The sequence below is a fragment of the Cordyceps militaris genome (genome assembly GCF_000225605.1).
Source record: "Cordyceps militaris CM01 unplaced genomic scaffold CCM_S00004, whole genome shotgun sequence".
Classification (NCBI taxonomy): domain Eukaryota; kingdom Fungi; phylum Ascomycota; class Sordariomycetes; order Hypocreales; family Cordycipitaceae; genus Cordyceps; species Cordyceps militaris.
The window spans coordinates 355,049-382,928 of NW_006271972.1; the positions used below are offsets into that span (position 1 = coordinate 355,049).

A 27,880-nucleotide genomic window follows, 5' to 3' on the forward strand; every position below is an offset into this window, starting at 1 on the left:
GTACAGCGTAGGAACGTTGGTAGCCGTGTTGACACACAAAAATGTATAATTAATACAATGCCGATGGCATGTATATTTTAGGTACTATACTACCTCTGCTGGTATACTATGCATGTGAAGAATCAGGCCGTAAACGCCATGTTGTCCCCCGGACTCCCATAATAATACACAAGAAGACTCTGGCAGGTGCGAAGCTGTAGTCGGGTGAATGTGTCAGCTAAGCCTCGCACCACCTTGCGACGAGGTGGACTGATTCCTCGACTTGACCTGACGGTCCTTGGCGAGTTTGCGGGGCCAGTCAGGGCAAATGTCAATGTTCTCACGCGGCAGGAAGACCTCGAGCACGAGGAAGAAGAGATAGTCGATGACGGCGCAGAGGCAAAATAGCTTGCCGGCCCAGATGCCGCAGCCATAGTAGCGCTTGAGGCGGTCGATGAGGGCAAAGTTGCGGACGCGGGAGCCGTTGTAGCCGGCCGTGTCGAAGCCGTAAAACTCCTCCTCGGAGATGGTGCCGGTGATGCCGTCGTAGACGCGCTCGGTGCGCTGGGCGACATTGTCCCACGAGTACATCTTCTTGACTTCGTCGTGGAAGCGTTCGGTGCGGACCTTGCCGGCGCGGACGGCGGTGATGGCCTTGCCCGTGGCCAGGACGAGGTCGTCCTCCTCGGGCTTGGCAAACGTCGTCATGTGCGAGGGCAGCACCTCGGGGATGCCGCCGACCTGGGTGCAGACGACGTAGAGGCCGCAGCTGGCGGCCTCGACAATGACGGTGCCAAACGCCTCGGTGAGGGAGGGGTGCAGGTAAATGTGGCCGCGGACCATGACGTCGCGCACCTCCTCGTGGCGGACGGGGCCGAGCATCTCGACGCGGTCCTGCAGCACATTGTTCTCAATCATCTGCTCGAGGTCAATAGCCTTGGGGCCCGACCCGGCAATGATGAAGCGCGTGTTGGGGTGGTTCTCCAGGATGCGCGGGATCGCGGCCGTGAGCAGGTCCGTGCCCTTGTTGTAGAAGAGCCGCGAGATGACGACAATGGTAATCATGTCGTTAGGCCCGATGCGCGTCGGGCTGCGCTCGGGGCCAAAGGCGTGGCTGGCATCGCCGCCGCCGCCGTGGACGGGGTAGTCGCGCGGGCGAAAGTTTTCGGCGACGACGGCATTGGGGATGACAGAGACCATGAGAGGATCCAACGAGGCTCTCAAGACTGTATTTTCCTTGCTGCGCACTAGTTAGCGTCGGGTATGGAAGATGTGTTGTAGCAAAAAAACCCGTACCATGTGTGGCTGACGCATATGCTGTGGTCGACGTCACTCAGGAAGAACTTGAGAAGCTTGTTGGTGAGAATGCTCGCGGCATCGGCAAAGCCAAACAGGGAGTGGTCGGTAAAGACCGTGCGCAGCCCCATGGTGCGGGCATGGAGAATGGCCTCGTTGCACATGCTGCTCAGACTGCCGTGGCCGTGGACAATCTCGATGCGCTCGCGGATGCAAATATTGCGGAAGATGGGGAAGAAGGAGAAGACGGTGGGAAAGGTGGCCTCGCGGTAGATGATGAAGAAGGGCACGTAGTACACCTTGAGGCCGTTGGTAAGGTAGCGAACGCCTGTACGGTTGCCATAGGCATGTGTGATGATGACAACCTTGTGCCCGCGATCGATGAGCTTGCTCGAGACTTGGTAGATGTGCGCCTCTACTCCTCCTGGCTGGGGGAAGAAGAAGTCGCTAACCATGGCGATATTATATCTGCGACGACCCATCTTGGGCGGCTGCATGAAGAGGAGGCTTCCTCTCGTGTCCTGTTATTTTCACCTTGACGACTAGCACGACTCATTTCATAAATGAGATGAGGTGTTGAGATGTGTTACAGACAGGGAGCTTGTCGCGGGCCGCCAGCAGCCGCGTCCCCTAGCAAAGCGCCTTGTGACGAATTAGCTTGCCGAGCGGGAACGCCTGCGCCTACTTGTGGCTAGTGAGTCGATAAGCTGGGCGGTGAAAGCCAGCACAATCACGATAAGCTGTGGCGCCCAAATTTTTGGGAAGCTTTTGGCGGGACAAGATTTAAAAAAAAAAAAGCCGAGCAGCAAGACAGCTCTCCACGTCGCATTACGGCGCAAATACTACCCATTGGGACTTGCGACACGATGTATGCGAGATATGTGCCTTCGGCAGGCGGAAAGACTTCTATTGCCCGCCCTGTGCCGGATCAAACGAATGCGCCAGCAGTAGAATCTGCAGAAGACGATTCAAAGTCGAAAAAGTCGAAACGGAAGAGGGTGGACGCGGACGCGGACGCAGTAAGCGAATATACAGAGAAAAAGTCGAAGAAATCGAAAACGGCGGATCGAGAACCGGACCAAGAGGCCAAACCTGCGAAGACGAAAACGGACAAGAAGGACAGGAAGGACAGGAAGGACAGGAAGAAGAAGCGATCGGACAACAATGAGGAACAAGATACACGAAAAAGTGAAACAGTCGACGCTGATGGTGATGTGGTCATTGCTGGTACCGAAACAACCGCAAGTCCCGTAAAAAATAAAACCAAGCGCGAGAAGAAGAAGCGAACCGAAGAGCCAGCTGCCGAGGAGGGCAACGACGACGACCAAAATGGAAGACACAAGTCTGTTCTCAAACAAATGGCCAAGTCGTTGAAGATGGCGAGCGAAGTTGCGGCGAACCAGACGGCCGAGGAGTCTGAAGAAGAAGTCGAACAGCACAGCCTGCAGCCGCTACCCCAGCCCGAGCAGCCGGAGGAGACGGACACCAAACCTACATATGATACCCTGCCTCCCTGGCTCTCCGCTCCCATCCGCGTTTCGCAATCGACACGCGCCAGCTTTGCCGACGTGGGCATTCCCGCCAAGACGGCCGAGGTCCTGCAATCCAAGGGCTACACCGAGGCATTCGCCGTCCAGACGGCTGCGATTCCCCTCTTGCTACCCAACAACAACGGCCTGCCCGGCGATCTTTTAATATCGGCCGCGACCGGGTCTGGCAAAACGCTGGCGTACGCTCTGCCAATTGTCAGCGACATCAGCCAGGGTGTGGTGACGAGGCTGCGCGCGCTGGTGGTGCTGCCGACGCGCGAACTGGTGCGCCAAGCGCAGGACGTATTTGAGCTCTGCTCCAAGGCCTACGAGGGAGGCGACCGGAAGCGCGTGCGCATAGGCGTCTCCGTCGGTAGCCAGCAGCTCAAGACGGAGCAGGAGACGCTGATTGAGCGCGAGTCGAGGTACGACCCGGACGCCTACGAAACGATACTACACCAAAACCTCCAAGCCAAGGGCCTCCCCGCGTCGGCCGACGTCGATGTCGACGACGAGGACAGGGATGCGCGTCTGGGCCCGTGGCACGGCGAAGTGATTGACTTTACTTCGACCGTCGACGTGCTCCTCTGCACGCCCGGCCGGCTCGTGGAGCACCTGGAGCAGACGCCCGGTTTCGCGCTCGACTACGTGCGGTGGCTCGTCGTCGACGAGGCCGACAAGCTGCTCGCGCAGAGCTTCCAGGGCTGGCTGGACACGGTCAGCGCGCGGTTCCGCGCGCCGTCGGCCCTGTACGGCGCGCGCGACTTTCCCGGCATGCCCTACAGCGGGGTGCGCAAGGTGGTGCTGTCGGCGACGCTGACGCGCGACCTCAGCCTGCTGGGCCCGCTCGCGCTGCGCCGGCCGCGGCTCGTCGTGCTCGACGCCGACGATGCTGCGGCCGCCGAGGCGCAGGTCTCGGAGCACACACTGCCAGAGGGCCTCCGCGAGTTCGCCACCCGCGTGCACGACGACAACCTCAAGCCGCTGTACCTGCTGGAGCTCCTGCGCGGCGGCCTAATGACGGCGCAGGATCCCACAACTCCAGCTGCAGCAGCGCCGGCGGCAGTGGATGTCGAAGCCGCGTCCGACGATTCCGACTCGAGCTCGGACACGTCCAGCTCAAGCTCCGATTCCTCGTCCGACAGTAGCTCCGACTCGGAATCGGATTCAGACTCTGACACAAGCTCTGATTCCGACTCCGACACCAGCTCCGACTCCGACTCCGACACCACCCCTCCCGCGCCCTCGACGCCGCTCCCCACGGCCCTCATCTTCACCAAGTCCAACGAGTCGGCGCTCCGTCTCTCCCGGCTCCTCGTTCTCCTCGACGGCTCGCTCGGCACGCACATCGGCACCCTCACGTCCACGACCGCGACCGCGCAGCGCCGACGGACGCTGCGCGCCCTGGCCGACCCCGCGTCCCCGCTGCGCCTCGTCGTCGCCTCGGACCTCGTCGCGCGCGGCATCGACATCCCCGGCCTCGCGCACGTCGTCAACTACGACCTGCCGCCGAGCCTGGCCGGCTACGTGCACCGCGTGGGCCGCACCGCGCGCGCCGGTCGTGCCGGCCGCGCCTGGACGCTCGTCGCCGACGCCGAGAGCGGCTGGTTCTGGGGCAAGATTGCAAAGGGCAGCGGCGTGCGCCGCGCGCGCGCCGTGGAGCGCGCCCGCATCGAGGAGATGCCCGAGGAGCGCGTCGCGGCGTATGAGACGGCGCTGGCGAAGCTGGGCAAGGAAGCGCATGAGCGGCGGCGGAGGTAGACGGGGGGGCGGTGGCTGGTGGCTGCATCGGGCGTAGCATTTGTATTTCAAAAGATCATCACTTGCAGATCATCACTTGCAGGCTTGTACATACGTGTGAAAACGGGGGGGGGGAACAACTGCAAATAGCAAAAAAGCAAGCAGCATTTTGAGTAATTTATTAGTAGAGGGTAAATGAGCCCCCGATTCAAAACGGAAATGACAACATGACCAAAAACAACAAACGCCTAGCTAAATTAAAGGTGCGTGTGAAAACTGCACTGCCAGCAATACATTTTTGGCTTGGTTCTCTGGCTCCTATCTTCCCTCGACTCCTCTTCGAGTCAGCGTCATCGGGCCGCCTCGATATGTGTTGACGGCCCAGCGACAGGCGAAGACGCAACCTGCTGCCCTCGCTCCGCGCCCAACAGCCTACTCTGCTCGTCGTATTCCTCCCCCTCTTCATCCTCTGGCGTGCGGAGCGCGGTCCACCAGCTGGTGCTGGGTCGCATGAGGACAAGTCCAAGTATCTACCTCTATTGTCAGCCAAGAAAAAACCCCCCCAAAAACAAAACCTCTGTCCCTTTTTTGGCCTGATAAACGCACCTGCATCAGAGCCACCGCGACGACGACGGCAAACGCAACGCCGGCGTGCGTCTCGAGCGCCACCCGCCAGGGCGCCGCACACGCGCGGTCGCGACCGTAAATCTCCGCGCACGTCTGTCTTATCAGGCTCGCAAACGGGAAGGCGCGGTCGTCGACGGCGGCGTACCCGCAGCAGCCGAGCGTGTCCTGCACGAGGCGGACGGCGTCTGCGTCGCGCGCGGCGTACAGCGCCTGCCAGGCGGCGTCGAGCGCGCAGCTGCGCGTGGCGGCGGCGGACGGGGCAAAGTCTTGCGCGACGAGCGTGGCGAGGACGGCGGTGAGGATGGCCTGCAGCGCTTGCAGGGCGATGGGCACGGCGCGCGCGAGGTCCGAGGTGGCGCTGCGCAAGAGGTTCGGGTAGACGAACGCGTTGAGGAAGGCGGCGACGGGGAGGATGGCGACGAGCACGGTGACGGCCGCGGGGATGGGCAGCGAGAGATGCTGGCTGTGGAAGTGGAGGACTCTGGCGTTGGGGGGGTTTGGTTAGAGGAAGGGCGTTGTTTTTGGACCGAGCTGGGGAGATGTTTTCTGTCGACTTACACGGCAATGGCGAAGAGAACCAGGCTTGCCTAGTAGGTAGGTGGAATTAGAGAGAATTCGGGAGAGATGGAAAGTGCACGTATAGATGCAAGATGTGCATATGGAGAAATCAGCGTACCGTCATGTAGACGATGCCTGGGTTACACTTGGTCGCCATCTCGCCGTCTGTACGAGTGTCCGGACCAGTGCACGCTGTTTGTCGTGATGCTTTCCAGCTAACGAAGCGCCTGGCTCGCTAGCAGGACGAGAAGAAAAAACGGTCGGCAAGTTCTTGTCGTGTAGGGAAATAATTTTGCGTGATGAGGCAACTTCAAGGTTAACAAGAAAGAAAAGGGTCCCCTCCCCCTAGTAATTCGTACACCGATTAATAAAAGTGATCGTCGAAAGGGGGGGGAGGGGGTGGCGTGGTGGTCTTGGATTCGCTCGCTAAGCGCATCACAAGACTGAGAGCAACGACATGAGCAGCGGCACTGTGCCGAGGCGGGATGTGCGTAGATGCTGGTAAATTTAGGTGGGAAAAAAGTTACTGGTGAGTTGCATTCGACCTATTTTGTTTCCTTCTCCTTCTGTGCGAAACAAGAGGTTGACTTGGCTGAGTGCCCCTTTCAGGGTGCAGGCGGACTATTATTAGCTATTTTATAGGGATTTTCTGAACCATGACGTTCGTTGGCTGAGACAGTGTGGGCAACCGCAGCTTCGACGAGCTGCATGACAATAAAGCCTGCACTCTTTGAAATAAGCAAACTACTCAAATATTCAATATTCGAAATAATGTCTATATACTCGAATGACTAGCCTCTGGTAAAAATATCAGGGCCAACAAATAAAATAAAATAAATCCCTTCTTCGTGATGCTCCCTAGGAAGCCTACATACCCTGCACTTATGCAAAATATGAGAACAAAATGCCAACCTTTGTAGGTGAGGCATCTCGCTACCCAAATTTCTAGAGTTGTAGTGTCAGGCTCTGCTCTTCTCACTCTGGTAAAGCGACGGGATTCAAGGAAGCAGCAGTCCTGTTGCTTGACTGTATACGTGAACATTGTTCGACATCGACGTATTCGTCTTTTTCAAATCCTACCAAAACACTCTATATTATTCGCTACATCTACGTCTAGTCCACCGTAAAACACGCAACACCCTTTTTCATATATTTTTGACCCGCTCATCAGTACCTCGCGTCAACATGTCGCGTGCCGGCGGAGACGCTGCCGTTTGCTCAACCCACTCATGCGGGCCTCATCAAAAATTTCCTCTGACTCACACGGGGCCGATTCGCAGCGGCACCCTTATAAACATAATTAACTCTTCCGTCTTCCATCAGTTGTTCCGATATCCTCCAGCATTGGAACAAGTAAGCAACGTAGCTCAGGGGAAGAGCGGCGGGCTCATAACCCGCAGGTCCCTGGATCGAGACCAGGTGTTGCTATCTGACCTTCTTTTTTTTCCCTCTTTTTTTTCCTGCGTCACTCTGTTTACTCACAAATAATAGCAGACAACAATCCTATTCCCCACTTTGCTCATTTCCAGCTCTTCTGGTTTCTTGGTAGCCATCCCCGTCAGCGTCCAAGTGTTTGCCTCTTCCCCAGTTCAATTCATCATCACATCACGATTGCTGCCCATCACATGAATTCGCACACACACGCGCAACACCCCACACGTGGATAAGCATGTCCTTTATTATACGCATACTATCCAATCTGTACATACTTTTATATCCATTACAATTCCATCCCTCCTCCCCTTGGGTATCTTGATCAACTCGACCTGGCCGCCGTGGCATTCGCCTCTGCGGCGGTTGACGTTGTCTCGCCAGTAGTGCCAGCAGTAGCAGCAGTAGTGCCAGCAGTTGCACTCGCTTCACGCACCTCCGTGGTACCGTTAGCCGGACCAACGAGGTGCTCGTGATCGTGCGTCGTTTTGGTTGGTGTAGACAGGCCGTACCAGGCGACGACCAAGACACCCAGAATACCAGTGATCCAGCTGAACACGAAAGCAATGATGCCACGTGTGGTAAATCTAGTTTCCAGTCAGCATGTTTCCGAAATTTGAACCATGTCTTTAACACGTACCCAGCAGGCAAGGGGCGAGGAGGCTCTGGCTGTCCCGTCAGGTCCAGCAGATCCTTGGTGTTGCCGGCGGCGTTGCCCTGCGTGGCCATGCCCTGGGCGGCGCAGTTGTCTAGGTGGTTCTGGGGAATGGTAAACTGCTTCTGCAGCTCCAGAGGGGCCTCAACAAACGTGGCTAGCAGGCCCGAGACGACGTGCCACTCAATATGGCAATGGAACAGCCAGACGCCGGGGTTGTTTGCCTTGAAGCGCAGCACAATGTTGCCGTTGGGCCAAACGACAAGAGTGTCACGGCGCATGGGCACTTGGGTGAAGTCCGACTCGGTCAAGTTCTCGCTGGCAAGGGTGCCGGCCTCCTCAGCGGAGCGGTGGATGGCCTGGAAGGCGTGGCCGTGGAAATGAAAGGGGTGGCGGCCCGAATCGAGGTTGTTGACGACAATCTGGACAATCTCATCCTTTTCAAGGACAAAGGGGTGCGTGTACTCGCCATAGACGGTGGGGTTCGTGGCTTGGTCGCCGCTCGACAGGACACTGTAGAGGGTTGGGACCTTGGGCGACTTGTAGGTGATGTTGTTGAAGAAGGCGTAGTTGGCACCGTCGCCGAGGTTGTCCATGATGACGTCCAGCTCGACAATCTTTGAGGGCTCGGGGAGCAGCTTCTCCTCATCATAGGGCTCCAGAGTCATGTCGTCGAAGGCGTCAAGTTCGTAGACAATCTTGGCATCAGGCTTGGGCTTGCTGTCGTCGTAGTTGAGCCAGCCAGTAGAGTTGTAGTTGAGATCTTCGGGTAGAGCATCAAAGAGGGTCTGTCATGTTAGTCTGAGTTGTCTACATGACTCTGGGCTATGGCGGTTGACTTACAGTATCCATTAATGCGACAATGGGGAAGTTGGCAGAGGTGTCATTCTTGGTGGTGAGCAGGAAGCTAACACGCTGAGCAGCAGCAATGTAAATCATCTCGGCGGCAGCAGACTTGGTGTAGATACCGTCAACCTCGACAATCTGCATGGTGTGGCCCTCAATCCAGAGATACTGGCCGGCAAAGGCGCCAATGTTGATGACGCGAAACATGTACGTCTTGCCAGGCTTGACAGGCACATCAAGGTTCAGCGTCTCATTCATGAGCGCAGCCTTGGGAACGGGTTCGGCACCGGTAGGGTTGCCCTTGTAGAGGAAGGTGGGGATGAGATCCTGCATCTGATCATGGTACCAGTCGGACAGAGTAACGATGAACTCGTCGTCGACCTTGTCCTTGTAGGGAAAGTCCTTGTCGTTGACGATAAGGGGACCGCGCAGGCCGTCGGGATATTGGGCATTGCTGTGGGAGTGATACCAGTAGGTGCCGGGTTGATCGACGGTGAAGTTGTAGGTAAAAGAAGAGCCTGGGGGAATGGGACACTGGGTGACACCGGTCGGGCCATCCATGAGGGAGGAGCCGTTCATGTAGAGACCGTGGAAATGTAGCGAGGTAGACTGATTGCCGAGCTGGTTGTTGACATTGATGACGAGACGGTCGCCAACGTCGACCTCGAGGCGGGGGATAGGCCATTGGTTGTTGATGCCAATAACGGGACGAGGTTGGGCATTATCGGGATTGGCAGTGACCCAGGTGATGTTGAAATCATGGGTAATGGTGGCGGCAGAAGCAATCGCTGCCAGTGCAGCGACAACGGCCGTTTGGACGAGAGGCGCCATGGCGAGGGAGCCGTTTTATAGGATGGTAGTATGCTCACTTGGACAGCTTTGGGTGAGCAAGTTGATCTTCCTTGGCAAAAGCTAGTTACGGTGAAAGAAGAGACGAGAAGATATCTGCGTCCTTTTGAGAAGGATTTGGGCAGAAGGGTGTTGGCGGGAGAAGCGACGAACGGGCGGGACAATGGCCATGCGACTTTGCGGCGACAGGCAAGCGCAACAACAGGGAAGGAGATGGACGACTACAGGTAGGGGACCAGGGACAGGGGACAGGGGTGACTTGCAGGTGAAAGTGGGCTGTAGCGTGCAACTTGCAGGCCGCTGAAGCCGCCCGTGCTGGTGCAGCGGCGCAGAGGCTGGAGCTGCCCGAATGGGGCAGCCAGCGGAGCACTCTTTAGCGGCTTGGGCCCTCTATTCTGGTAGACTCGTGGCGTCGGAGATGGCCAGGGTGCTTTATTTTTTTTTAGTGGGCAGCCAGCTGAAAGTTGGGCTGTCCTCGCTGCCGCAGGACGTGATAGAAGCCGACGCTGCAACTGCTGACGGGCAATTGGAAGCGTGATGATTTGAAATACCTGTTGTTTCGAGTGTATGTTGCATTGTGCCAAGACTTCTCAGTACTAGCCGTCGTTCGTGCTGTTGTTAGTAACGGCTTATTAGTGATCAAGATCAACGACCCAGCGGTTCAAACCCTCTGGCCCGCTCGCAAAGGATGGTGTCTCCGCCAGCAAGCCAAAGGAGAATGAAAAACAAGACCGACGGCGAACGGGTGCAGGTGACCTGATCTCCTACACGAGCAGCTTTTTCGCGCAAAGCCAAAGGTTAGTTACAAGTCAAGCCCCGTTGACGAGGCGTCGGGGACGAGCAGCGATTGGACAGAAGGATCTGATTAGCATGGGGCTGAGATGGGGATGGGGAGCCGCCACTCTTGCTAGTCGCGGGCACAATCAACTGATTGATTGATAAGGGAAACAAGAAAAATTTCGACGGGCTCGTGTGGGAGAAAAAAAGCGAGAAAAGAGACCACTTCAGCCGGGGCTTTGTGGCCCGTGTTGTCTGTCGGCTTTGCTGGTCACTTGGCCGAGGCCAAGCTGACGAGAACAGGGCGGCAGTGGACTGATTGACGTCGGCTAGTCATTGCCTCGGAGGTTGAGCAGCTGGGTCGTCGGGATGCCAAATCACGTGTCTTATGTGGAAATGCGCGGCAAGAACGAGAGAGGAAGCCAATACTGGTCACAAAGTATAATAATAGTCAAGTACTACCCAACGTTGTATTACTGATGGTGATGCCAGCACCGGTTGTCGATGATTGCGGTGGTGCAAACACCCACTGTATTCGGCACTTGGCCGCCCTACGGCCCCGCCAAATCGTTCGCCAAGCACCGCTCAACTGCCTGTACTATATGAGACATTGCTTGGCATAAATCGACAAGACCCTCCAAGTCCATCCAAATCGCTGGGCATCATCTCTGGGCATGCACAATCTCGGGTCCAGCAGCCGAGGACCAAAGGGCTGGGGAAACAAACAAAACTCACGTACTCGACCAAAACGACAGGAAAAGAAACGAGAGAAAAAAGGGTGCCCCGGAAAACCCCTCAGGCCTTTGCTGCCAAACAGACTAAACGTCCTAGCACTGCATGGACATGCCGGTGGCGGAACGGAGAGAGGGAGCCCATGCAACCGACTTTTAACCCAAACGCTAAAATATGATATCCTACCTACCTAGGAGCCTCCATATCCAGAAAAGATACAAAAGAAAGAAAGTAATTACCTAGCTTAAATCCACCAGTTGGCTCCACCACCTATTCGACCCCATTTTCCGGTAGCTCTGCAGTCTTAACTCTTTACCTGGTATTAATTCAGGTGATTGTCGTCGACATGCCCACATCCGACGGCAAGCCATCTTTCACTTCAACTTCCACCCGAGACTTGGACAGACGCCACCAAACATCCGTTGCCAAATCCGTATTATCTGATCCGAACCGACCCTCTCGGTTTCCGCTTCTCTCGACTTTTTTTATTCATCTGTTTCTGCCCCGTCGCGCGCTTTCCGAGTGGCCATCCCAGAGAAGCAACTCCAACCATACTCTCAGTCCCCCCACCGCGGCTGAAACGGCATTCCCCTCCACGTTCGTCTCTCTCCCTCCCCCCCCCAAATGGTCCCTTGATCAGCAAACCAGTTTTTTTTCCCCCAATCTGCCATTCCCGGCTCGCTTCAAATTTCCCTCGTGGCCTGATTTTTCTCGCCTGCCCATCTTCCCTTCTTCTTCTGGTGCGGACCCGAACCAAAAAAAAAAACTGGCTTCCATTGGGCGCGCAAACAGGCAACACAAAACCAACCCGCCATCCTCCAACCGCCATCTCTGTCCAAGATCAAACGAGTTTGGCAGTGGAAGACACCCGAAACCATGGCCAACAACGTCTTTGCCGTCCCCGTCTTCCTCGTCGTCTTTCGCGAGGCGCTCGAGGCCGTCATCATTGTTTCCATCCTCCTCGCCTTTCTCAAGCAGGCCCTCGGCGGTCCCGACGGCGATGCCAAGGCTTACAAGAAGCTGCGCAGACAGGTTCGTTGCCCGCCACCAAATCTGTTGACACGACTCTTACTTACACGCGCTCTTCTCTTACTAGGTATGGCTCGGTAGTTTGATTGGCTTCTTCATCTGCTTGGTAGTCGCAAGCGCCATCATCGGCGTCTTCTACACCGTCGGCCGCTCCTCTTGGTCCCAAAATGGGCTCTACTATGAGGGCGCCTTTTCTCTCTTCGGCTGCATCATCATCACCATCATGGGCGCCGCTCTCCTCCGCGTCACCAAGATGCAGGAAAAGTGGCGCGTCAAGCTCGCCACGGCCGTCGACAACCCTCTCAGGGTTGGCGGCCGCAAGGGCATCTTCAAGCGCTTCTTCGAAAAGTACACCATGTTTGTGTTGCCTTTTGTCACTGTTCTTCGCGAAGGTATCGAGGCCGTCGTCTTTGTCGCTGGCGTCTCTTTTACTGCACCTGCTACTGCCTTCCCTCTGCCTGTCGTTTGCGGTCTGGCCCTTGGCGGTATCGTCGGCTACCTTCTCTACCGGTATGTCTTTCAAACATTTTGTCATTCACCAATATTCCACGCTAATGCATGTTATAGCGGCGGTATCGGCGCCAAGCTCCAGCTCTTCCTGACCATCTCCACCTGCGTTCTTTACCTCGTTGCCGCCGGCCTATTCTCCCGCGCCGTCTGGAGCTTTGAAAGCGCCCAGTGGAACAAGATCGTTGGCGGCGACGCTGCTGAAGTCGGCAACGGCCCCGGATCTTATGACATTGACAAAAGCGTCTGGCACATCAACGTAAGCTCCCGCACTCCTCACCCACTCGCCCTCGGTATGCTGACTTTTATAGTGCTGCGGCCCGGAAGCGCCTGGCTCCCAAGCCTGGGGTATCCTCAAGGGCATCGTGGGCTGGACCAACTCGGCCACCTACGGCTCCGTCATTTCCTACAATCTATACTGGATCTTTGTCATCGCTGGCTTCATCATTATGCGCTACAACGAGTCGACCGGCCACTACCCCTTCATGAAGGCTAAGTCCAAGGCCGCCGACTCGGACAGTGACCGCAACAGCACCAGCGCTGGTAGCCACGGTGGCGTCGAGAGCAAGGCTCCTGTCCTCGAAAAGACCAACCCCGTTGCTGCCTCTCAGTAGTTCATTCCATAGGTGAAGGAAAGAGATTGTTTTCTGGTTAAAAGGGAAGATGCACCCTCTAACGTATATACCATTTAGATTCCTCACATTTTATCTTGTTTAGTCGTAATAGCTACTCACCATTAAATAAATACTCACCATTGAATAAAGTGTAATACCAGGCAAATGCATTACACGTGATAGTAAGAAGGGTACGTTTTCCATTACAACGTCGCTCATTTATCGTTGGACGCAAAGGCCAGAGAGTGCACCAAGTACCAGGGTAACAAGATGAGCCGCTGCTCACTATGATTGTTATACTCCAGCTACATCGCCGTCTTATTCATTCTCATCATCGTTCTTTTTCTCATTATATTCTGTTTCTTGCTATATTCTTTACTCCCGTGGTCTTTTGTGCTCCTCTATATACCAACGCCTTCCCAGGATATCAACAGAAAATGCCCCACGTTTTCCCAATATTTTTTTCTTCTCTGCATCATTCGTGACTTCATACGTTTAAACACCCTCTAGACAATGACTATTCCTTGGACTCGCCGCTGACACCGTCCTTCTCCGCATGCTCCTCGTATCCTTCGACCTTCATATCGCTCAGACCCAGCTCCTCCTCTTCCTCCGCCGTGCGCTGGTACTTTCTGCGCTGAATCTTGGGGTCAGTAGCCGGGGGGTCGACCAAGGACTGCACGTAGCTGCTGGCGAATGGATCGGTGAGGATCACAGTAAACTTCTTGTCGCCGGCAATGGCGGCGTCGAGGTTCTTGAAAAAGCTATCCCACTGCGGGCGGTCGGAAGAGTTGGCCGAGTCACCACCCTGGCCGCTGGATTCGAATATTTGGCTGTGAAGGTCGTTGCGGACCTGTGTGAGGAGGCCTTCCACGGTGGTAAAGCGGCCACCCAGTGTACCGGGGGTGACGTGCAACTCCAACTCAGGGCACTCGAGCCCGCATGACTCGCTCTTGAGAATATCGCGTGCAAGATCAATTTCGTCTTCGACGGTGAGAGTAATGACCTCGCCCTGTTCGGGAATCGCACCGCCGGTCTTGATGTCGTTTGAGCGGTAGCCGCAGTCGTCGCATACAGTAGACATGAGGACAACCTGCTGGAAGTGAGGGATATCAACCATCTTCATATGGGTAATACAAGCGTGCATACACCCAGGACAAGTAGCGGGGAAGTTGTAAACCTCGTCAGGGATAATTTCGCCATCATCAGTCAAGCCCGGGTTGCTCATGCCGCCCACGTTGGCGGCAACAGCTGCGCTGACATCGCTATCAGCCAGACCAAGGGCAGCGTTCTGCTCAGATGTGCGAGCATATTCACGCTTCGCCCACTTGCCGACACCGTCCTTGAGTTTCGGTGCAATGAAGGAGTTGCCAGAAGGGTCGTCGACGTAAACGCGGAAGGGGAAGGACTCTCCAGCAAGCATAGCGCGACCCTTGGCGATGATTTCAACGAGCTTGGTGTATACTTCTGGCGCCTGCTCTTTGCGTGCTTCCAGGCCAATCTCGAGATCGTCGATGGCAGTGGTGAGGAGGCCCTCCACATTGCTGAGCTGGCCGCGACCGGCGGGAATTTCGAGGTCAAGCTCAATAAACTTGACAACGGCGGAGTCAGACTTGATGACCTGACGGTTAAAGTCGTCCAGGTCTGTCAGTCGTAGTTCGAAGTGTGCGCCCTTGGGTTGGATCGTTCCGGCCGGCTGGATTTCGTTGTTCTGAAAGCCGCAGTGCTCGCAGCTGAAGGACATGATGATCACTTCGCGAAAGTACGGAATGGAAGTGAGGAGAATCTTTGTGATACCCTATCGTGTTGTTAGCGATGTTAGCGATGATTGATATTAATTTTGGCACAGGAGCTCACATTGTCGTGGCAGTTCATGCAAAGCGATTCGATTTCGTTGATAGGCTTGAAGTCATCGTCCTCGTCGGGCTCGCCATTCGCCTTTGGCGCAAGGCCTTCAACCTTAGAACCGATGGACTGAAAGAACTCGGATGGGTCCTGGACCTTTTGCTCCTCCGCAGCCATTATGAGTATTGTGCAGATTCTTAAGGGAGGTTTGTTAGAAAATAAAGTGCTGTCGCAACTCTCTGGATGGCGATGGAGGGGCTCTGAAGTTTTTTTGGAGGGGCAGATTTTGGCGGCGTTATGTCATGGTGGCGCTGGACCCCAGATTTCAGCAGCTGGTCGCACCTAGAACATTCGGGCTGCTTGTGGATAGACAAGGCGAGGTAGGTAGAGGTTTGACCAAGACTTGAGAATAGCAAGTAACGCTGTTGTTGTTGTAGCCAAAACAGAATAAGACCGGCGCTTTTTCACCCTCACTTCATAAAGCTGGCCAAGCTCAGCCCACCAGAGGGTTTCTGCTGCGATGACAAAAGCGCTTGCAGGCCTGCCTTGCGATTCTTTGCGCGCTTCTTGCTGCTGGCATTGGTCGTCGACTTTGGTTTCTCGACAGCTGGTCTGGAGATGGAGGCGGCCAATATTTTCGGTGCCTTGGAGCGGTTGACCTTTTCAGGTACAGGTAACCTAATTCTCGTGGTGCTTTTGCAGTGACCGCAAGTCAAAGTTTTGCATGGCCCTGTTGGTGTAGCAGCCACGCCCCTTTTACGAGACAGGCCCTTTTTGCGGGAGACTTTTTGGGCCTCAAGTTTGAGTTCTGTCGCTTGCCCCGGGATCATGATGTGGCCGCAGGCCGTGCAGACGTGCTGTCGATAAATGTCGGAGAAGGAGGAGCCTTGCCTGGAAATATGATCTGCACATTCGCTCATTAGGTGCGCAGACGTCTCTGGCGCTGCATCTCGTAAAAGGTGAGCGGCATTGGAAAGAAAATTCGCCCTCGACAGAGGATCTACTGCTGCCATATTGATGCTCATAAAACCATAAAACTGGCCTGTAGTTGAAAATAGGGATAGTTGCCCAAGTTTTCGAGGTTGCCAAAAAAAATTGGGGGTGAGCACAGTCTTTGTGGGGTGTGCCAATAACGGCTCTCAATTCAACGCCTCATATGCCACGACAACCAATCCATCACCGAGAATTCCTTTACAATGCTAATTACTGGAGACATCTATGCCCTGCGAATTTCCCATGAGACATCCTTGATACTGACTTCTTCTCCTGCCTTTTCATCGTAGTCGTACCATTCCGCGTCGATCAGCTCGATGCCGCTGAACTTGGAGCGCGATTCGATGCCATCGGCAAGCCACTCACCCTAGTTATGATCGAGTCAGTCAATGGTCCACAAGGTTGCTGAAGCAAACAAGTTCGAGGGTAAACCCACCTCTGCTTTGAACTCGGTGAACTCAAGACCTCGACAGTCAAACTCGATAATATTTTGTGCCTTGGCCGGTTCATGTTGCTCGTACGGGATAGCGGCGGCTGTCACGGTTGCAGTACTTTCCCTCTAATCAGGTATAAGTAAAACAAATCCAAAAGGCTGTTTCGAAGACTTCATACCTTGCAGTTCTTGCATCTCCACACAAAGTTGGCCTCGCCACGGCTGCCGCTTATCTCGTTCGTTTCCTGCCCTTTTCGTCAGTCACTTTCATGATGGGTACCGGGCCCGTAGTCTTACAAATCGGTTGACGCCGACATAGTTGTTATGAATTTCTCGGCAAGAAGTGCACTGGACCTTGAACATGTACCAGAACGGGTTCTCCTCAGTGTCCAAAGGACGCAGGTTCGTGACGCTTAAAAGTGTAAGTAATGACAACAGAGCCCAGGGACCGTATCCTGCAACCTACCCTGTCAGTTCTGCGGTGAGAAGGAGGGTAAACATGATGAAATATTTGCTGTACTTTCAAAATACTGCGTGATATGTTTTTCCTCACTTTGAAAGTCTACTTTGTCAGAGACAGAGCCGCTGATCTTTAGCTCCTTCCAATCGGCTGACCAATTGGGTCGTCGTGGTGGGGTCAAGCAAAGTATTTTGTAGCTCACCAGATCACATGACTCAACGGCGAACCTCGCGCCATTTGTGACTTCCCTCGGTCCATGCAATTTACACGGCCCAAGAAAACGTCACACAACGCCCAGCGCACTCGATTACATCCAATTCGACGTATCATGCGGACGCTATGCAGTCACTGTGGAATAGAGCCAGCCAGGCTCACCGTTGTGGCTGCCGCGCCTGTAGCACGGCGGTGAATGCTTTGGGAAGAAGGACAACCACAGCTGCCGGTCGCCGCAAAGCAACTTTGACCGAAATATTCACAGCATGCTATAGCTCCATGTTTGCATCCGCCGCCATTATCGACTCGATAAGAAAGGATGAAAGACGAAAAGAATTGGACAAGCAATTGGAGGAGGCGAAACAGGAGCTTGCCGAGCTCAAGGAGCAGGGCAAACTTCTACCCTCTCTACATGGCACCAATCCCGCTGGATTCACCCCCAAGCAAATGGACATACTGTGGAAAGCCATGAAACAAATATACAACGAACGTCCATACAGAAAGAACGTCCACTTCCCGGCAACTGTTGCCGCGTCGAGCGTCACGGATTGTCTTCGCAAGGAATACTACGATTGCCCAAGCCAATCGATGCTCCAGCAGGGGCAATGTATTGATTATACCGCTCTGGAGCTGGCAATTTACAACGAAAGTGAGCACTGCTCCGCTCCGGGGGCGCGCACCGAGACACACCTCCGACACGAAACCTCGCGATTCCTGCGCTTGGTCAATGCCCTCCTCGAGGAAGCAGATCGAATGGACCGAACAAATAAAGAGAGCCGGAGTTTTACGCAAGCTACAGAATTACTACGCAGTAACCACGCCGGTTATACTTTTCGATCTCTTGATCCCGAGGGAGCGCGGAACATGACCCAGAAGCTTAACGAAAGTCTCCGCAAAATTCTTGCAGCTTCCATGCCGCCGAAAGAGAAAATCGGCCGTATTTGTTATAATATGATGATATCTTCGCATGTACCGGATATACATACATACAACACCCTAATCTCGGGGTTCGACCAGCATGGACTGTCTGCCTTGTCGGACCATGTCATCTACTCCTTCTTCTATGGCCGCTACATTCGACCTACGCAATCGACTTTCGTGGCCATTTTGAACCACAACAAGCTCATGAATACCCCGGGACCTTTTCTGCTCAATGTGGCGCGGATAACAGGATTGGATGATAAAGTTGGTGCCAAGATGCGACGAAGGCACCAAGACTCATTACAGCGCAATTTCGAGCAAGCCTGGGCAATGACGAACCGAGCGTCAAAAACACAAACCGGCGAGTTCATCATGGAGCACTTGCCTCTCAACCAGGAACTGGTAGAAGAGATGATGAGAGGCCTGTTGCGCTTCAGGCTGCTGGAGCAGGCAGCTCTGCTATTTGTGGGCTGTCTCAAGTCTGGGGTTGCCATAGGCAGCAAGGTGATACGGCAACTACTGGATGAATGCGTTTCTGCACTGGATTGGTCGGCCAGCGTGCAGTTGATACGCGGTATGAGCTCGTATGGGCAGCAATGGCGATTCATCATGGTTGAGAGCTATGAGGATGGACTGCATCTGGTCAATCGAGTGCACCAGCTACTGGACCTGTGCGGAATCGGTCCACGTGGTAGAGAGTTATCTTTATCTGCCCGGCGTCTCCGAATTTCTGAAGACGGACTATCGGGCTTAATTAATACGCTGAATAGCACGGGCATCCTTTTGGAAGCTAAGAGCTTTTTGCACAATTTCGACTCGAGCAAGAGCAGAATGCTACAACTGGAGAGTCTTTGGAAGGAATACGTCAAGGTGCGCAAGGTTACAACATCGATCGAGAGCAAGCTTCTGAACGCCGATCATTCGCAAGAATTTCGCGAGGATTGTGCTATCCACATTGGTTCACAGGCTCTGCAACGATCGGAACAGTTGAGCCAGGAATTTCGGAAGCTGATGCCAAGTCGAGAGCAGCCAACGGAAGAGAAGGCAACAGTGAAGAGGCCAGTGCAGACTGCCGAAAAGCCGCGGATATGCTTCAGCCAGAGAATCGCTGCGGCACAGGGTGTGGCTTTTGATGGCGAGTTGCCGATGCACTGGAACAGGCAGTTGGTTGCGCGACCCCATCCCATGACAGAGCATGTTGGATTGGGCACCGCATAGGAGAGAAAGCCAACCCGCAATGTGACGGGCTTGTACATGAGAATAATATAGCGAGCATATCTTTTTTTTTTTTGACACGAAATCCGTTGGAGAATTGCGAGAGTCAGAGGGAGGTGTACAGTAGTGAGTGAGTGGTGTGTAATAGTATGTGAAAACAGAAAGGATTCTGATTTAAAGACGGCGTCGCTTTTTCAGTGAAGCGCAACTATGAACAGAAGCATAGAAGCATAGAAGCAGGACGAATATTGAGTGTCGGGGTGAGTTCCAAGTAGACAAGGTGAATGACGTACCTAGATTCTGGGCGCCGGACCAGTCATGGGGCGCGGGCCGGGCACGGTGGCAAGCTATGGGTAGGCGTGGCTCGAGACTGTGCAAGCGAAGGAGCTACGAAACTCAACTCAAGAGAGGGTGTTCAAAAGCAAGTAATAAATGACTGTTCTTTGTCAAGGATTCCAAGGCGCATGGCCGTGTAACTTGGGCTTTCAGTAGCCCGTTCAAGGAGGCAAGGAGGGCAAAGAGATAACAAACAACACAGCGTGGCGCTTTAGCAACGAGCCAATGGCTCGCCGGGAGTGACTGTCCATTTGTCACTTGTACGACCCTTTTTCCTGGCGATCTGCTTCGTCTGAGTTTTCCCCTCTTCCTTTGGCTTGCCCAGCCTGTTTCTATTTTTTCTTTTTCCCCCTCTCGCCTTGTCCTCGCTGTCACTTGTCGGCGTGTGAAAGCGTGGGGCAACCTGCCAACATTGTGGAGAGAAAGCTGTGGAGTGGCACGAGTGTTGGTGGCGCAAAAAGTGCTGGTACAAGGTCGTTACTAATAATAAAAAATACCGGACCGTTGGACCGCGATCTTTTCTTTTCTTGTCATTCTTCAGGTGGCTTCCCGCGTTGCGCGTTCTGCACTCTGCACTCGTACTCTGACACTCGTCTCTTGTTAGTGCCGTCGTTGTGCCATACCGATAATTACCTAAGAAAACGCCCACCGACTATCGGCGGCGGCCAGCTGCAAGCTAATAAACCCCGGCTCAACGAGCAACGAGCTTCTGAGACATCGCTTACATCTTGCTCGGTCGCTGCATACCTGGCCGTGGCGCAAGCTGGTTGGAGGAAGCGCGATTCGATTCAAGATTGAAAGCTCCAACTTGTCGCCGCCACGCAGCTTTCATTCAACGCGGCTCCCCGCCTGTGTACCTACCTAACTAAAAGCCGAACCTGTGCAGCTTCGCATGCGCCTGGACCCAACCCTTTGATAGTGTACCAATACGTGGTCACGCGGGACATTGCCTTGCTTGTCACTTCATCGCTGCTCTTTTCTTTATTATTAATATCACCAGTCGCCCTGCCCGGCCCTTTGCGACTCTGTTCCTGGACCTACTCTACAGCCTAGAGACAGGGCTGCTCTCAGTCGCATCGCCACAGCACCCTCTAAAGCAGCTCCCTGCGCGCCCCTGCAGCTTGCCAGAGCCTCGCTGCACACCCCCCCCAGAGCCAGCTTGTGAATGAATCAACGTCAATTAGCTGCGCTGTCGTGTCATTATCGCCAACATGAAGTTTGGGCGAAAGTGAGTGCACCACTGCGACTGCCACCAGCTGTTGCCCCCCTTCCGCACTTGCTGCACACCGCCAGACACTAGACACTAACAAGCCACCTCTCTCTCCAAAGCCTCCCACGCAACCAGGTCCCCGAATGGGCAGCCTCATACATCAACTATAAGGGCCTCAAGAAACTCGTCAAAGCTGCTTCCGTAAAGGCAAAGGAGGGAATCACAGTGGATCCTGCAGGTGGGCGGCCTCGTCCCTGATGCCTCTGATTATGTCTTTGCTCGACGAAGGGGGGATGTTCGCTCCATCCCCCCCCCGTGTGACCTAACCCGATTCTTCTCTCTGCAGAGCTCTTCTTCGCCCTTGATCGCAATCTCGAAGACGTCGACTCTTTTTACAACAAGAAATTCGCCTCGGCATGCCGCCGCCTCAGCCTCCTCCAAGACCGCTACGGCCGCATCCCCGATGTCGTCGCCACCCTCGACGAGGATGAGGTGGAAGAAGTCATGGGCGCGCTGCTCGAGCTGCGCACCCTCTTGCGCAATATTCAGTGGTTTGGCGAGATCAATCGCCGCGGCTTTGTCAAGATTACCAAGAAGCTCGATAAAAAAGTGCCTGGCATTGCTGCCCAGAATAGCTACATTTCCACAAAGGTCGACACCAAGCCCTTTGCCAAGGACGGCGGCACCTCTCGTCTTCTCGTCGAGATCAACCGCTGGCTCTCTGCTCTGAGCGACGCCCAAAACTTTGACGACGCCAAGTCGGATCGCTCCGCCCGCTCTCTGGGTCGTGCCTCTACCAAGGCCATGCTCAACCTTCCCCAGGCACAACTCGATATCCTCGACCAAGCAGTGCGCGCCGATGATGACAACGGCCTCAACGACGGCATTCATTCCACCGTCACTCCGTCTGAGCCTGCCTCGCAAACACTGATGCTGAACTTGCTCCAAAGGTCCATTTCTGCTCGCGCAAAGAAGTGCATCGTGCTACTGCTGGGACTTATCAAGCATCTCGACGAGCCTGATGACATCAACGGCCGGAACTGCATTCACCGACTTATTATTCACATTGGGAGAACGAAATCTGCATCCAATATCGACGATCGACCCGTCCCCGCTGGCACGCAGTTCTCTACCCGACACCTGCAACCCGCCGTCTCGGCCGCTGTTCCGATCAAGGCCATCAACACAAAGGAATCGCAGCTTCTCGAAAAGGATGATGAAACTGTTCAGCTACTGGTGTTCCTCCTCGACAACCTCAAGCCTGAACAGCGCATATCTTTACGAACTCGCGACTCTTTCGGTCGCATGCCTCTGCACTATGCTGCACAGGCTGGTTTTGTTGTACTCTGTCAAATTCTCATGGCCCGCATGCAGGAATGGAACCAGTTCGATGTCAGTGATGGGATCGACGCCGCCGAGTGGCAGGACAGCGAGGGTTATGCTCCTCTGCATCTGAGCGTCATCGGCGGCCACCCTCTCACCACGAAGAGCCTGTTGCAGGGCGAGAATTGGCAAGGCAGTAGTGACGCGAAGCCTGCGATACGAAAGCGGGTTGGAAAATCTGGCGCTGTTCTGGCTCTCGCGACCAAGGCAAACTACTGGGTCATTGTGCAAATGCTTCTCGACGCTGGTGTCGATATCAACTGGCGCGACAAGACTGGCGAAACCGCTCTCCACGTGGCTGCTCGCTTCAACCACCGCGAGTGCGCCGAGATCATTCTCAAGGGGACCGATTCTCAAAAGCCAGACATGGAGCTGACTGAGAACTCTTACTCTTGGGCACCGCTACATGTTGCTGCCGTGGACGGCTCGCTCGATGTTGTACAACTCCTCATTGAGGCTGGCGCGCAGCTCTCCAAGCCTGATGCGTCCGGTTGGATGGCAAAGGAGCACGCTGCTCTCCGCGGCCACATGGATATTGCCCGACTCCTTGGCTCTTATACCGAGGAGGTAACCGAGGAAGCGCCCAAACGTCCGGCTGAGCAGGGACTGTCTGCCAGCCCACCCGAGGCCTCGTCAATTGATGGTCGTCGGTCGAACGGAAGCGTTGCCAACAGCCAGGTTCGTCCCGTTGAGTCCGTCAAGACGTTTGGCCATCGCTATCTTCGGAACGAGAGCTTGGTTCTGGTCAGCCTTGGTTCTATGGACCTCCGCAAGACAACAGAGGCAGTCAACCTCGACAGCATCCCGCTGACTGAGGCGCACAGCACGCAACTCGATACAGCACTGTCAGTTGTTGTCTCTGCCACTGGAGCAATCGGCGACGCCACTATTATCGATTTGCCTGTACATGAAGGCATCGCCACCGAGCCCGTCGTCTTTACCACAGGCGATGCCGCAAAGGTGAAGCTCATGTTTGACATTGTGCCCACATATTCCGGCAACCAAAAAGCCAAAGTTGGACGTGCTGTGGCCCTTCTTTCGTCCGTCAAGCCTACCATGGGCTCTGGCCGCATGAACCTGCAAGGTGATGTGTGTGTTCCCATCATGTCGAGCAGCTTTGACGTCATTGGAACCGTCAACTTCAACTTCCACGTCATTACGCCTTTCCACCACCCAAACATGGAGATTACATCGCGCCAAACGTACTGGAAGAAAATGGAGACGACTATGCTCATCGGTCACCGTGGCCTCGGAAAAAATGCCAGCTCCAACAAGTCTCTGCAACTTGGCGAGAACACGATTCCGTCCTTCATCGCCGCCGCTAATCTGGGAGCCCAATACGTCGAATTCGACGTGCAGCTCACCAAGGACCACGTCCCCGTCATCTACCACGACTTTCTTGTCAGCGAGACAGGCATCGACGCTCCCGTGCACACGCTCACTCTCGAGCAGTTTTTGCACATCAACCCTGAAACGCGCCACCGAGCGGAAGAGCGGAGCAAGCATGCCGATTCTCATCCTACTGGCTCTCGTGCCCGCAGTAGCAGCTTTGCACCAAAGCGCTCGCACTCGATGGGCTTTGCTGGGACTGGGTCCAGCTACGGGGAAATGGACGAACGCATGAAGCACACGCGCGATTTTAAGGAAAAGGGCTTCAAGGCAAACTCGCGCGGCAACTTTATTCAAGCGCCGTTTGCTACGCTGGAGGATCTGTTCCGCAAACTGCCGGATCACATTGGCTTCAACATTGAGATGAAGTACCCGATGCTACATGAGACGGAGGAGCATGACATGGATACATATGCCGTTGAGCTCAACTCTTTCTGCGACACTGTGCTCTCCAAGGTGTACGAGCTCGCCGGGGAGCGGCACATCATCTTTAGCTCGTTCAACCCCGATATCTGTCTGGGCCTGAGCTACAAGCAGCCATCGATTCCCATCTTGTTCCTTACCGATGCCGGCTGCAGTCCCGTCTCCGATATTCGCGCCTCGTCGCTGCAGGAGGCTATTCGGTTTGCCAGCCACTGGAACCTACTGGGTATCGTATCTGCCGCGGAACCGCTCATCAACAGCCCTCGTCTGGTCAAGGTTGTCAAAGAGAATGGGTTAGTGTGTGTCAGTTACGGCACATTAAACAATGACTCCATCATGGTCCAGGTTCGTGTTCCCCTTTGCTCTTGAAGGCAAGGCTCCTATTTTGAAGAGCGCCACTGGCTAACTTGTTGGAATACAGCGCCAAGTGAAGCAAGGGATTGATGCGGTCATTGTCGACAGTGTCTTGGCCATCCGCAAGGGCCTTACCACGGGAGAGTCGGCAGGGGCCACAACCGAGACGTCATAACGAGGACTGCGTCTATATTAACAGAGTCAAGAAGAAAAATACAGCAGCCAAAAAAAAACGCACCATATTAGCTCATATTCATACAACTACCAGATTTGGATTTCTAGACTTTGCCTTTCTTGCCACGGGTTGCTCTGTCCGTGTGGCTTGTTGCCTGGAACGTTCCGAACCTTTGCAAGCTATCTAACACATTTCGATACTAGGGCGAGAGCCATCTAATAGTAAGTACCTGACAAGTTCGTGAAGAGAGTTTCCGGCTTTCGTCCAACGCGTCTAAACCTTAGCCTACACGCCAAATTGACGTGAGCGCTAGTGGTTTGCAAAGCCTGACGTCCTGGTAGCTGGGGAAAGAACCTTTTCTTTTTATTTCGCGTGTAGAAGGCACGTTCGTGGGTGGCGCTTGCTTGGTCGGGAACTCTCTCTCTCTTTCTATTGCCCTTAAAACTGGCAGTACACCTCATCACTTCATGTTTATCAGCAAGCATTCCAGACTCGCTTATTTTTATCTTTGTCCCGTGAGAAGCGAAAATTAAACAACAACATAAAAATCATCAACATCATCATTATGGCCCCCGCAGACATGGATCTCAGCCAAACGCGGCAGTGGCTCGCGAAGCTGCACACCACCAACCCGCCGCCACCCACCTCGAACGTCAGCAACAGCTCCTCGTCCTCCTCTACGCACAGCCGTGGAAGCGCCGACTACAGTCACGGCGCGTCCCTGTCCCCCACGAGCTCCTCGACGAGCGACGACGCGCCCACGAGCCCACTAACCGAGTCTCGCGCCCGGAGCCTGCAGCGGCTGTGCGAGCTGGGCGACGCGCACACGGAGCCGGTCCCGGCGGAGATTGTCAACGCGCGGCTCGCGCCGAGCAACATGAACTACATCAAGACGACGGCGCTCGGCGACGGCGGCGCAGGGGAGAAGAGCGTGCCGGTGGTGTCACCGCGGGAGGCGGGACGGTCGAGGTGGTCCCGCAAGTCATCGGAACAGTCGCTTGAGGCGCTCGAGGGCGACTCTGTGCGTCGGTTCTCGCTGTCCAGGTTTAAGCTGCGATGGTGATTGGAGTGGTTGGCTGGCAGGGTTGGGCAGAGGAGTGTTTTACTGGCGTTTGTGGGGGTTGGGGAGTCTATTTTCGGCGTTGACCATCCAGACTGTACACGCAACAGCACATGTGTTGGCAAAGGAGTGTTTTACTGGCGTTTGTAGAGTTTTGGGAGAACTATTTCGGCGTTGATCATCCAGACTGTACATGCAACAGCACATGTGTGTGTTGGCAGACGAGATTCATAATGATTTTATTAATTCAGTAATATTTCCAATTGGCTGGCATTCTCCCCCCTCTCTTTAGAAACTAAGTAAAACCACATCATCTTTACCTAGCCGATACGTAGGAGGCAAAGCAAAATCGACACATTGTGTATTTGAACTAAACTGCACCCAGATGTACACGCGCTTCACTGAACTGTAGGGCCGCGAGGTTTTCCATCCGCCATGACAAAGACTTGATGCCCGCGGTTACTTCCTTCTTCACCTTGATCTTTTTTGCCTCTCGGCAGTCCCTTCACGACTTGTCCGACGCGTCCGGGTCGTGCGCGACGACCTCAATCTCGACCCTCATGTCGTCCTCTGCGAGGCGCGTCACGCCGACGCAGGTCCAGAGGGGCTCGTGGTCCGGCAGCCAGGCCTTGAAGTTGCGGACCATGGCGGCGACGGCCTCGTCGTTGATGGGCACGTGGTACGAGTTGATGCGGTACACCTGCGCCCAGCCCTTGCCGCCGGCGTCGCGCAGCGCCAGGTCGACGTTGCGAAACGCCTGGTCGATTTGCGCGTTGATTTCCTTGAAGAACTCGCCCGTCTCGGGGTTCCAGCCACCTGAAGCCCGAACCCCAGCGTTGTCAAAATCAGACCGAATTTAAAGGAAAAAAGTTCCTGTATAAGACGTACCCTGCCCGGCGACCTCGATTCGCTGGCCGACTCGTACAGCTTGGCTGTACTTGAAATTGGTCTGGTTCCGGACGCCGACGCCGGGGTATGCGTAGTACTTGAGATGGGACATTGTTCGGTTTGGGACGGTTGATTGGGACGGGAATTGGGGTCAATTGTTTAATGAAATCAATTGTTCAATAAACCAGGGCTCTCGTTGATTTATACTTTGGACGGGAGGCCATCCCGCGAAAGTGCGGGGCAGCTTCCGGCGGAATCCACATTCCGCTCGTATGGATTGGAAATCAGATGCCATCGCGATAACCTTTCCGCGTTCGTATTAAGCACGTATTCTCATCGAAGGAGGAGACGTTGGAGCGGTAGCATGGCCATGTAGCCAAAAGTTATGACTAGCTCCCCAGCGAATATGATGACTATTTGGCATCATGAAAAGACAACTGGGGTTTGCCATGAATGTGATTTCAACAGCAAAAAAAAGAGAAAAAAGGCTACATCTTGAACAATGAAACGCGAACCAATTCATTCCGAGAAGAAAAAATAGCTCATCGAGCATCTATGCAAGCAACAGGCAGACTTCCCTCACGTCCAGTCCAGCCTTCATCCCTGTAACCGCGACAGGATATTTCCACAACGAGCCAATTCTTTGCAATAAGGGAGAAGAAAAAAGAAAAACAAATGATGATTATTTTGGCAGCATAGTTGTAGCCGCAGCAAACCCTTGGTATATCTCCCCCTCTGAAGCTTCCAACATCCATTTTTTTTGCCCAGATACGGAGAAGATGAGAAACAAGGAAAAAAGAAATGACCCGGAGAACAAGAAACAAAGCAAGCCAAAGCTCGCGCTTTCCATTGTAGAAGATGACAAAAAAAAAAGGCAGACAACCAAAGAAAAACTTCCATGAAACAGTAGCAAAAGAAGATGTGAAACAAAAGAACTACGCCAGATATTATACTCATGCAATATCGCTGAATTCGACTGTGGACCCGTATGAGAAGAAACAACAAAAAGAAAAAATGTTTAGAAAAAGGACGGCTTGGTGAGCACGCGGTACTCGACATAGTCCTCGCCGTCAATCGTTATGATTGTGCCCTGCGAGACGAGCTTTCCCATAAACGGCCCGGTCGGCTTGCGCTCGTACTTGACGCCGTCGTACACCTTGGCGTCCTCGGAGCCGGCGCGCAGCCGCAGCGATTCCTGGCGGGCCCAGACGCGGTTGAGGCGCTCAATCTCGTCCGACTCGTGGAACAGCGGCCGGCCGTTGGTCAGGGGCGGCGGGCTCAGGGCCCCCGCCTCGGCGGCGGCGGCCGCGTCGGCTGCCAGGACGGCGCGCTCGCGGTGCACGGCGTGCCGGTCGGCGCGGCCCTGCGCGGCCTCGACACGCGCAATCTCGCGGTGGGCGAGGGCGGTGGCGC

General features: G+C 54.6%; 10 protein-coding genes across 10 annotated transcripts; 5 read left to right on the plus strand and 5 right to left on the minus strand.

Moving 5' to 3' along the window:
• Positions 1–213: 213 nt before the first annotated feature.
• On the minus strand, positions 214–1,757 carry CCM_05129 (phosphatidylinositol N-acetylglucosaminyltransferase GPI3 subunit; the record flags this gene model as incomplete). The annotated part of the gene is made up of 2 exons (XM_006670275.1): positions 214–1,219; positions 1,276–1,757. 2 exons carry the CDS (start codon positions 1,755–1,757, stop codon positions 214–216), a joined length of 1,488 nt encoding a protein of 495 aa, XP_006670338.1.
• Positions 1,758–2,141: 384 nt separating this feature from the next.
• CCM_05130 (DEAD/DEAH box helicase) lies at positions 2,142–4,565 on the plus strand (the record flags this gene model as incomplete). Its single annotated transcript, XM_006670276.1, has 1 exon — positions 2,142–4,565. The coding sequence occupies one exon, from the start codon at positions 2,142–2,144 to the stop codon at positions 4,563–4,565; it is 2,424 nt and encodes an 807-aa protein (XP_006670339.1).
• A 329-nt stretch (positions 4,566–4,894) lies between these two features.
• On the minus strand, positions 4,895–9,492 carry CCM_05131 (iron transport multicopper oxidase FET3 precursor; the record flags this gene model as incomplete). The annotated part of the gene is made up of 5 exons (XM_006670277.1): positions 4,895–5,074; positions 5,151–5,634; positions 7,496–7,747; positions 7,801–8,603; positions 8,659–9,492. The coding sequence occupies 5 exons, from the start codon at positions 9,490–9,492 to the stop codon at positions 4,895–4,897; spliced, it is 2,553 nt and encodes an 850-aa protein (XP_006670340.1).
• A 1,873-nt stretch (positions 9,493–11,365) lies between these two features.
• CCM_05132 (high-affinity iron ion transporter FtrA) lies at positions 11,366–13,169 on the plus strand (the record flags this gene model as incomplete). Its single annotated transcript, XM_006670278.1, has 5 exons — positions 11,366–11,452; positions 11,812–12,051; positions 12,116–12,558; positions 12,616–12,814; positions 12,867–13,169. The coding sequence occupies 5 exons, from the start codon at positions 11,366–11,368 to the stop codon at positions 13,167–13,169; spliced, it is 1,272 nt and encodes a 423-aa protein (XP_006670341.1).
• Positions 13,170–13,686: 517 nt separating this feature from the next.
• Positions 13,687–15,191, minus strand: CCM_05133 (zinc finger protein zpr1; the record flags this gene model as incomplete). Its single annotated transcript, XM_006670279.1, has 2 exons — positions 13,687–14,967; positions 15,027–15,191. The coding sequence occupies 2 exons, from the start codon at positions 15,189–15,191 to the stop codon at positions 13,687–13,689; spliced, it is 1,446 nt and encodes a 481-aa protein (XP_006670342.1).
• A 1,039-nt stretch (positions 15,192–16,230) lies between these two features.
• On the minus strand, positions 16,231–16,941 carry CCM_05134 (DUF866 domain protein; the record flags this gene model as incomplete). The annotated part of the gene is made up of 5 exons (XM_006670280.1): positions 16,231–16,374; positions 16,444–16,566; positions 16,620–16,685; positions 16,738–16,852; positions 16,907–16,941. 5 exons carry the CDS (start codon positions 16,939–16,941, stop codon positions 16,231–16,233), a joined length of 483 nt encoding a protein of 160 aa, XP_006670343.1.
• Positions 16,942–17,239: 298 nt separating this feature from the next.
• On the plus strand, positions 17,240–19,252 carry CCM_05135 (uncharacterized protein; the record flags this gene model as incomplete). Its single annotated transcript, XM_006670281.1, has 1 exon — positions 17,240–19,252. The coding sequence occupies one exon, from the start codon at positions 17,240–17,242 to the stop codon at positions 19,250–19,252; it is 2,013 nt and encodes a 670-aa protein (XP_006670344.1).
• A 1,544-nt stretch (positions 19,253–20,796) lies between these two features.
• Positions 20,797–24,519, plus strand: CCM_05136 (glycerophosphodiester phosphodiesterase GDE1; the record flags this gene model as incomplete). Its single annotated transcript, XM_006670282.1, has 4 exons — positions 20,797–20,813; positions 20,897–21,033; positions 21,142–24,335; positions 24,412–24,519. 4 exons carry the CDS (start codon positions 20,797–20,799, stop codon positions 24,517–24,519), a joined length of 3,456 nt encoding a protein of 1,151 aa, XP_006670345.1.
• A 565-nt stretch (positions 24,520–25,084) lies between these two features.
• CCM_05137 (uncharacterized protein) lies at positions 25,085–25,582 on the plus strand (the record flags this gene model as incomplete). Its single annotated transcript, XM_006670283.1, has 1 exon — positions 25,085–25,582. One exon carries the CDS (start codon positions 25,085–25,087, stop codon positions 25,580–25,582), a length of 498 nt encoding a protein of 165 aa, XP_006670346.1.
• Positions 25,583–26,084: 502 nt separating this feature from the next.
• Positions 26,085–26,579, minus strand: CCM_05138 (L-PSP endoribonuclease family protein, putative; the record flags this gene model as incomplete). Its single annotated transcript, XM_006670284.1, has 2 exons — positions 26,085–26,395; positions 26,468–26,579. 2 exons carry the CDS (start codon positions 26,577–26,579, stop codon positions 26,085–26,087), a joined length of 423 nt encoding a protein of 140 aa, XP_006670347.1.
• Positions 26,580–27,880: the final 1,301 nt, after the last annotated feature.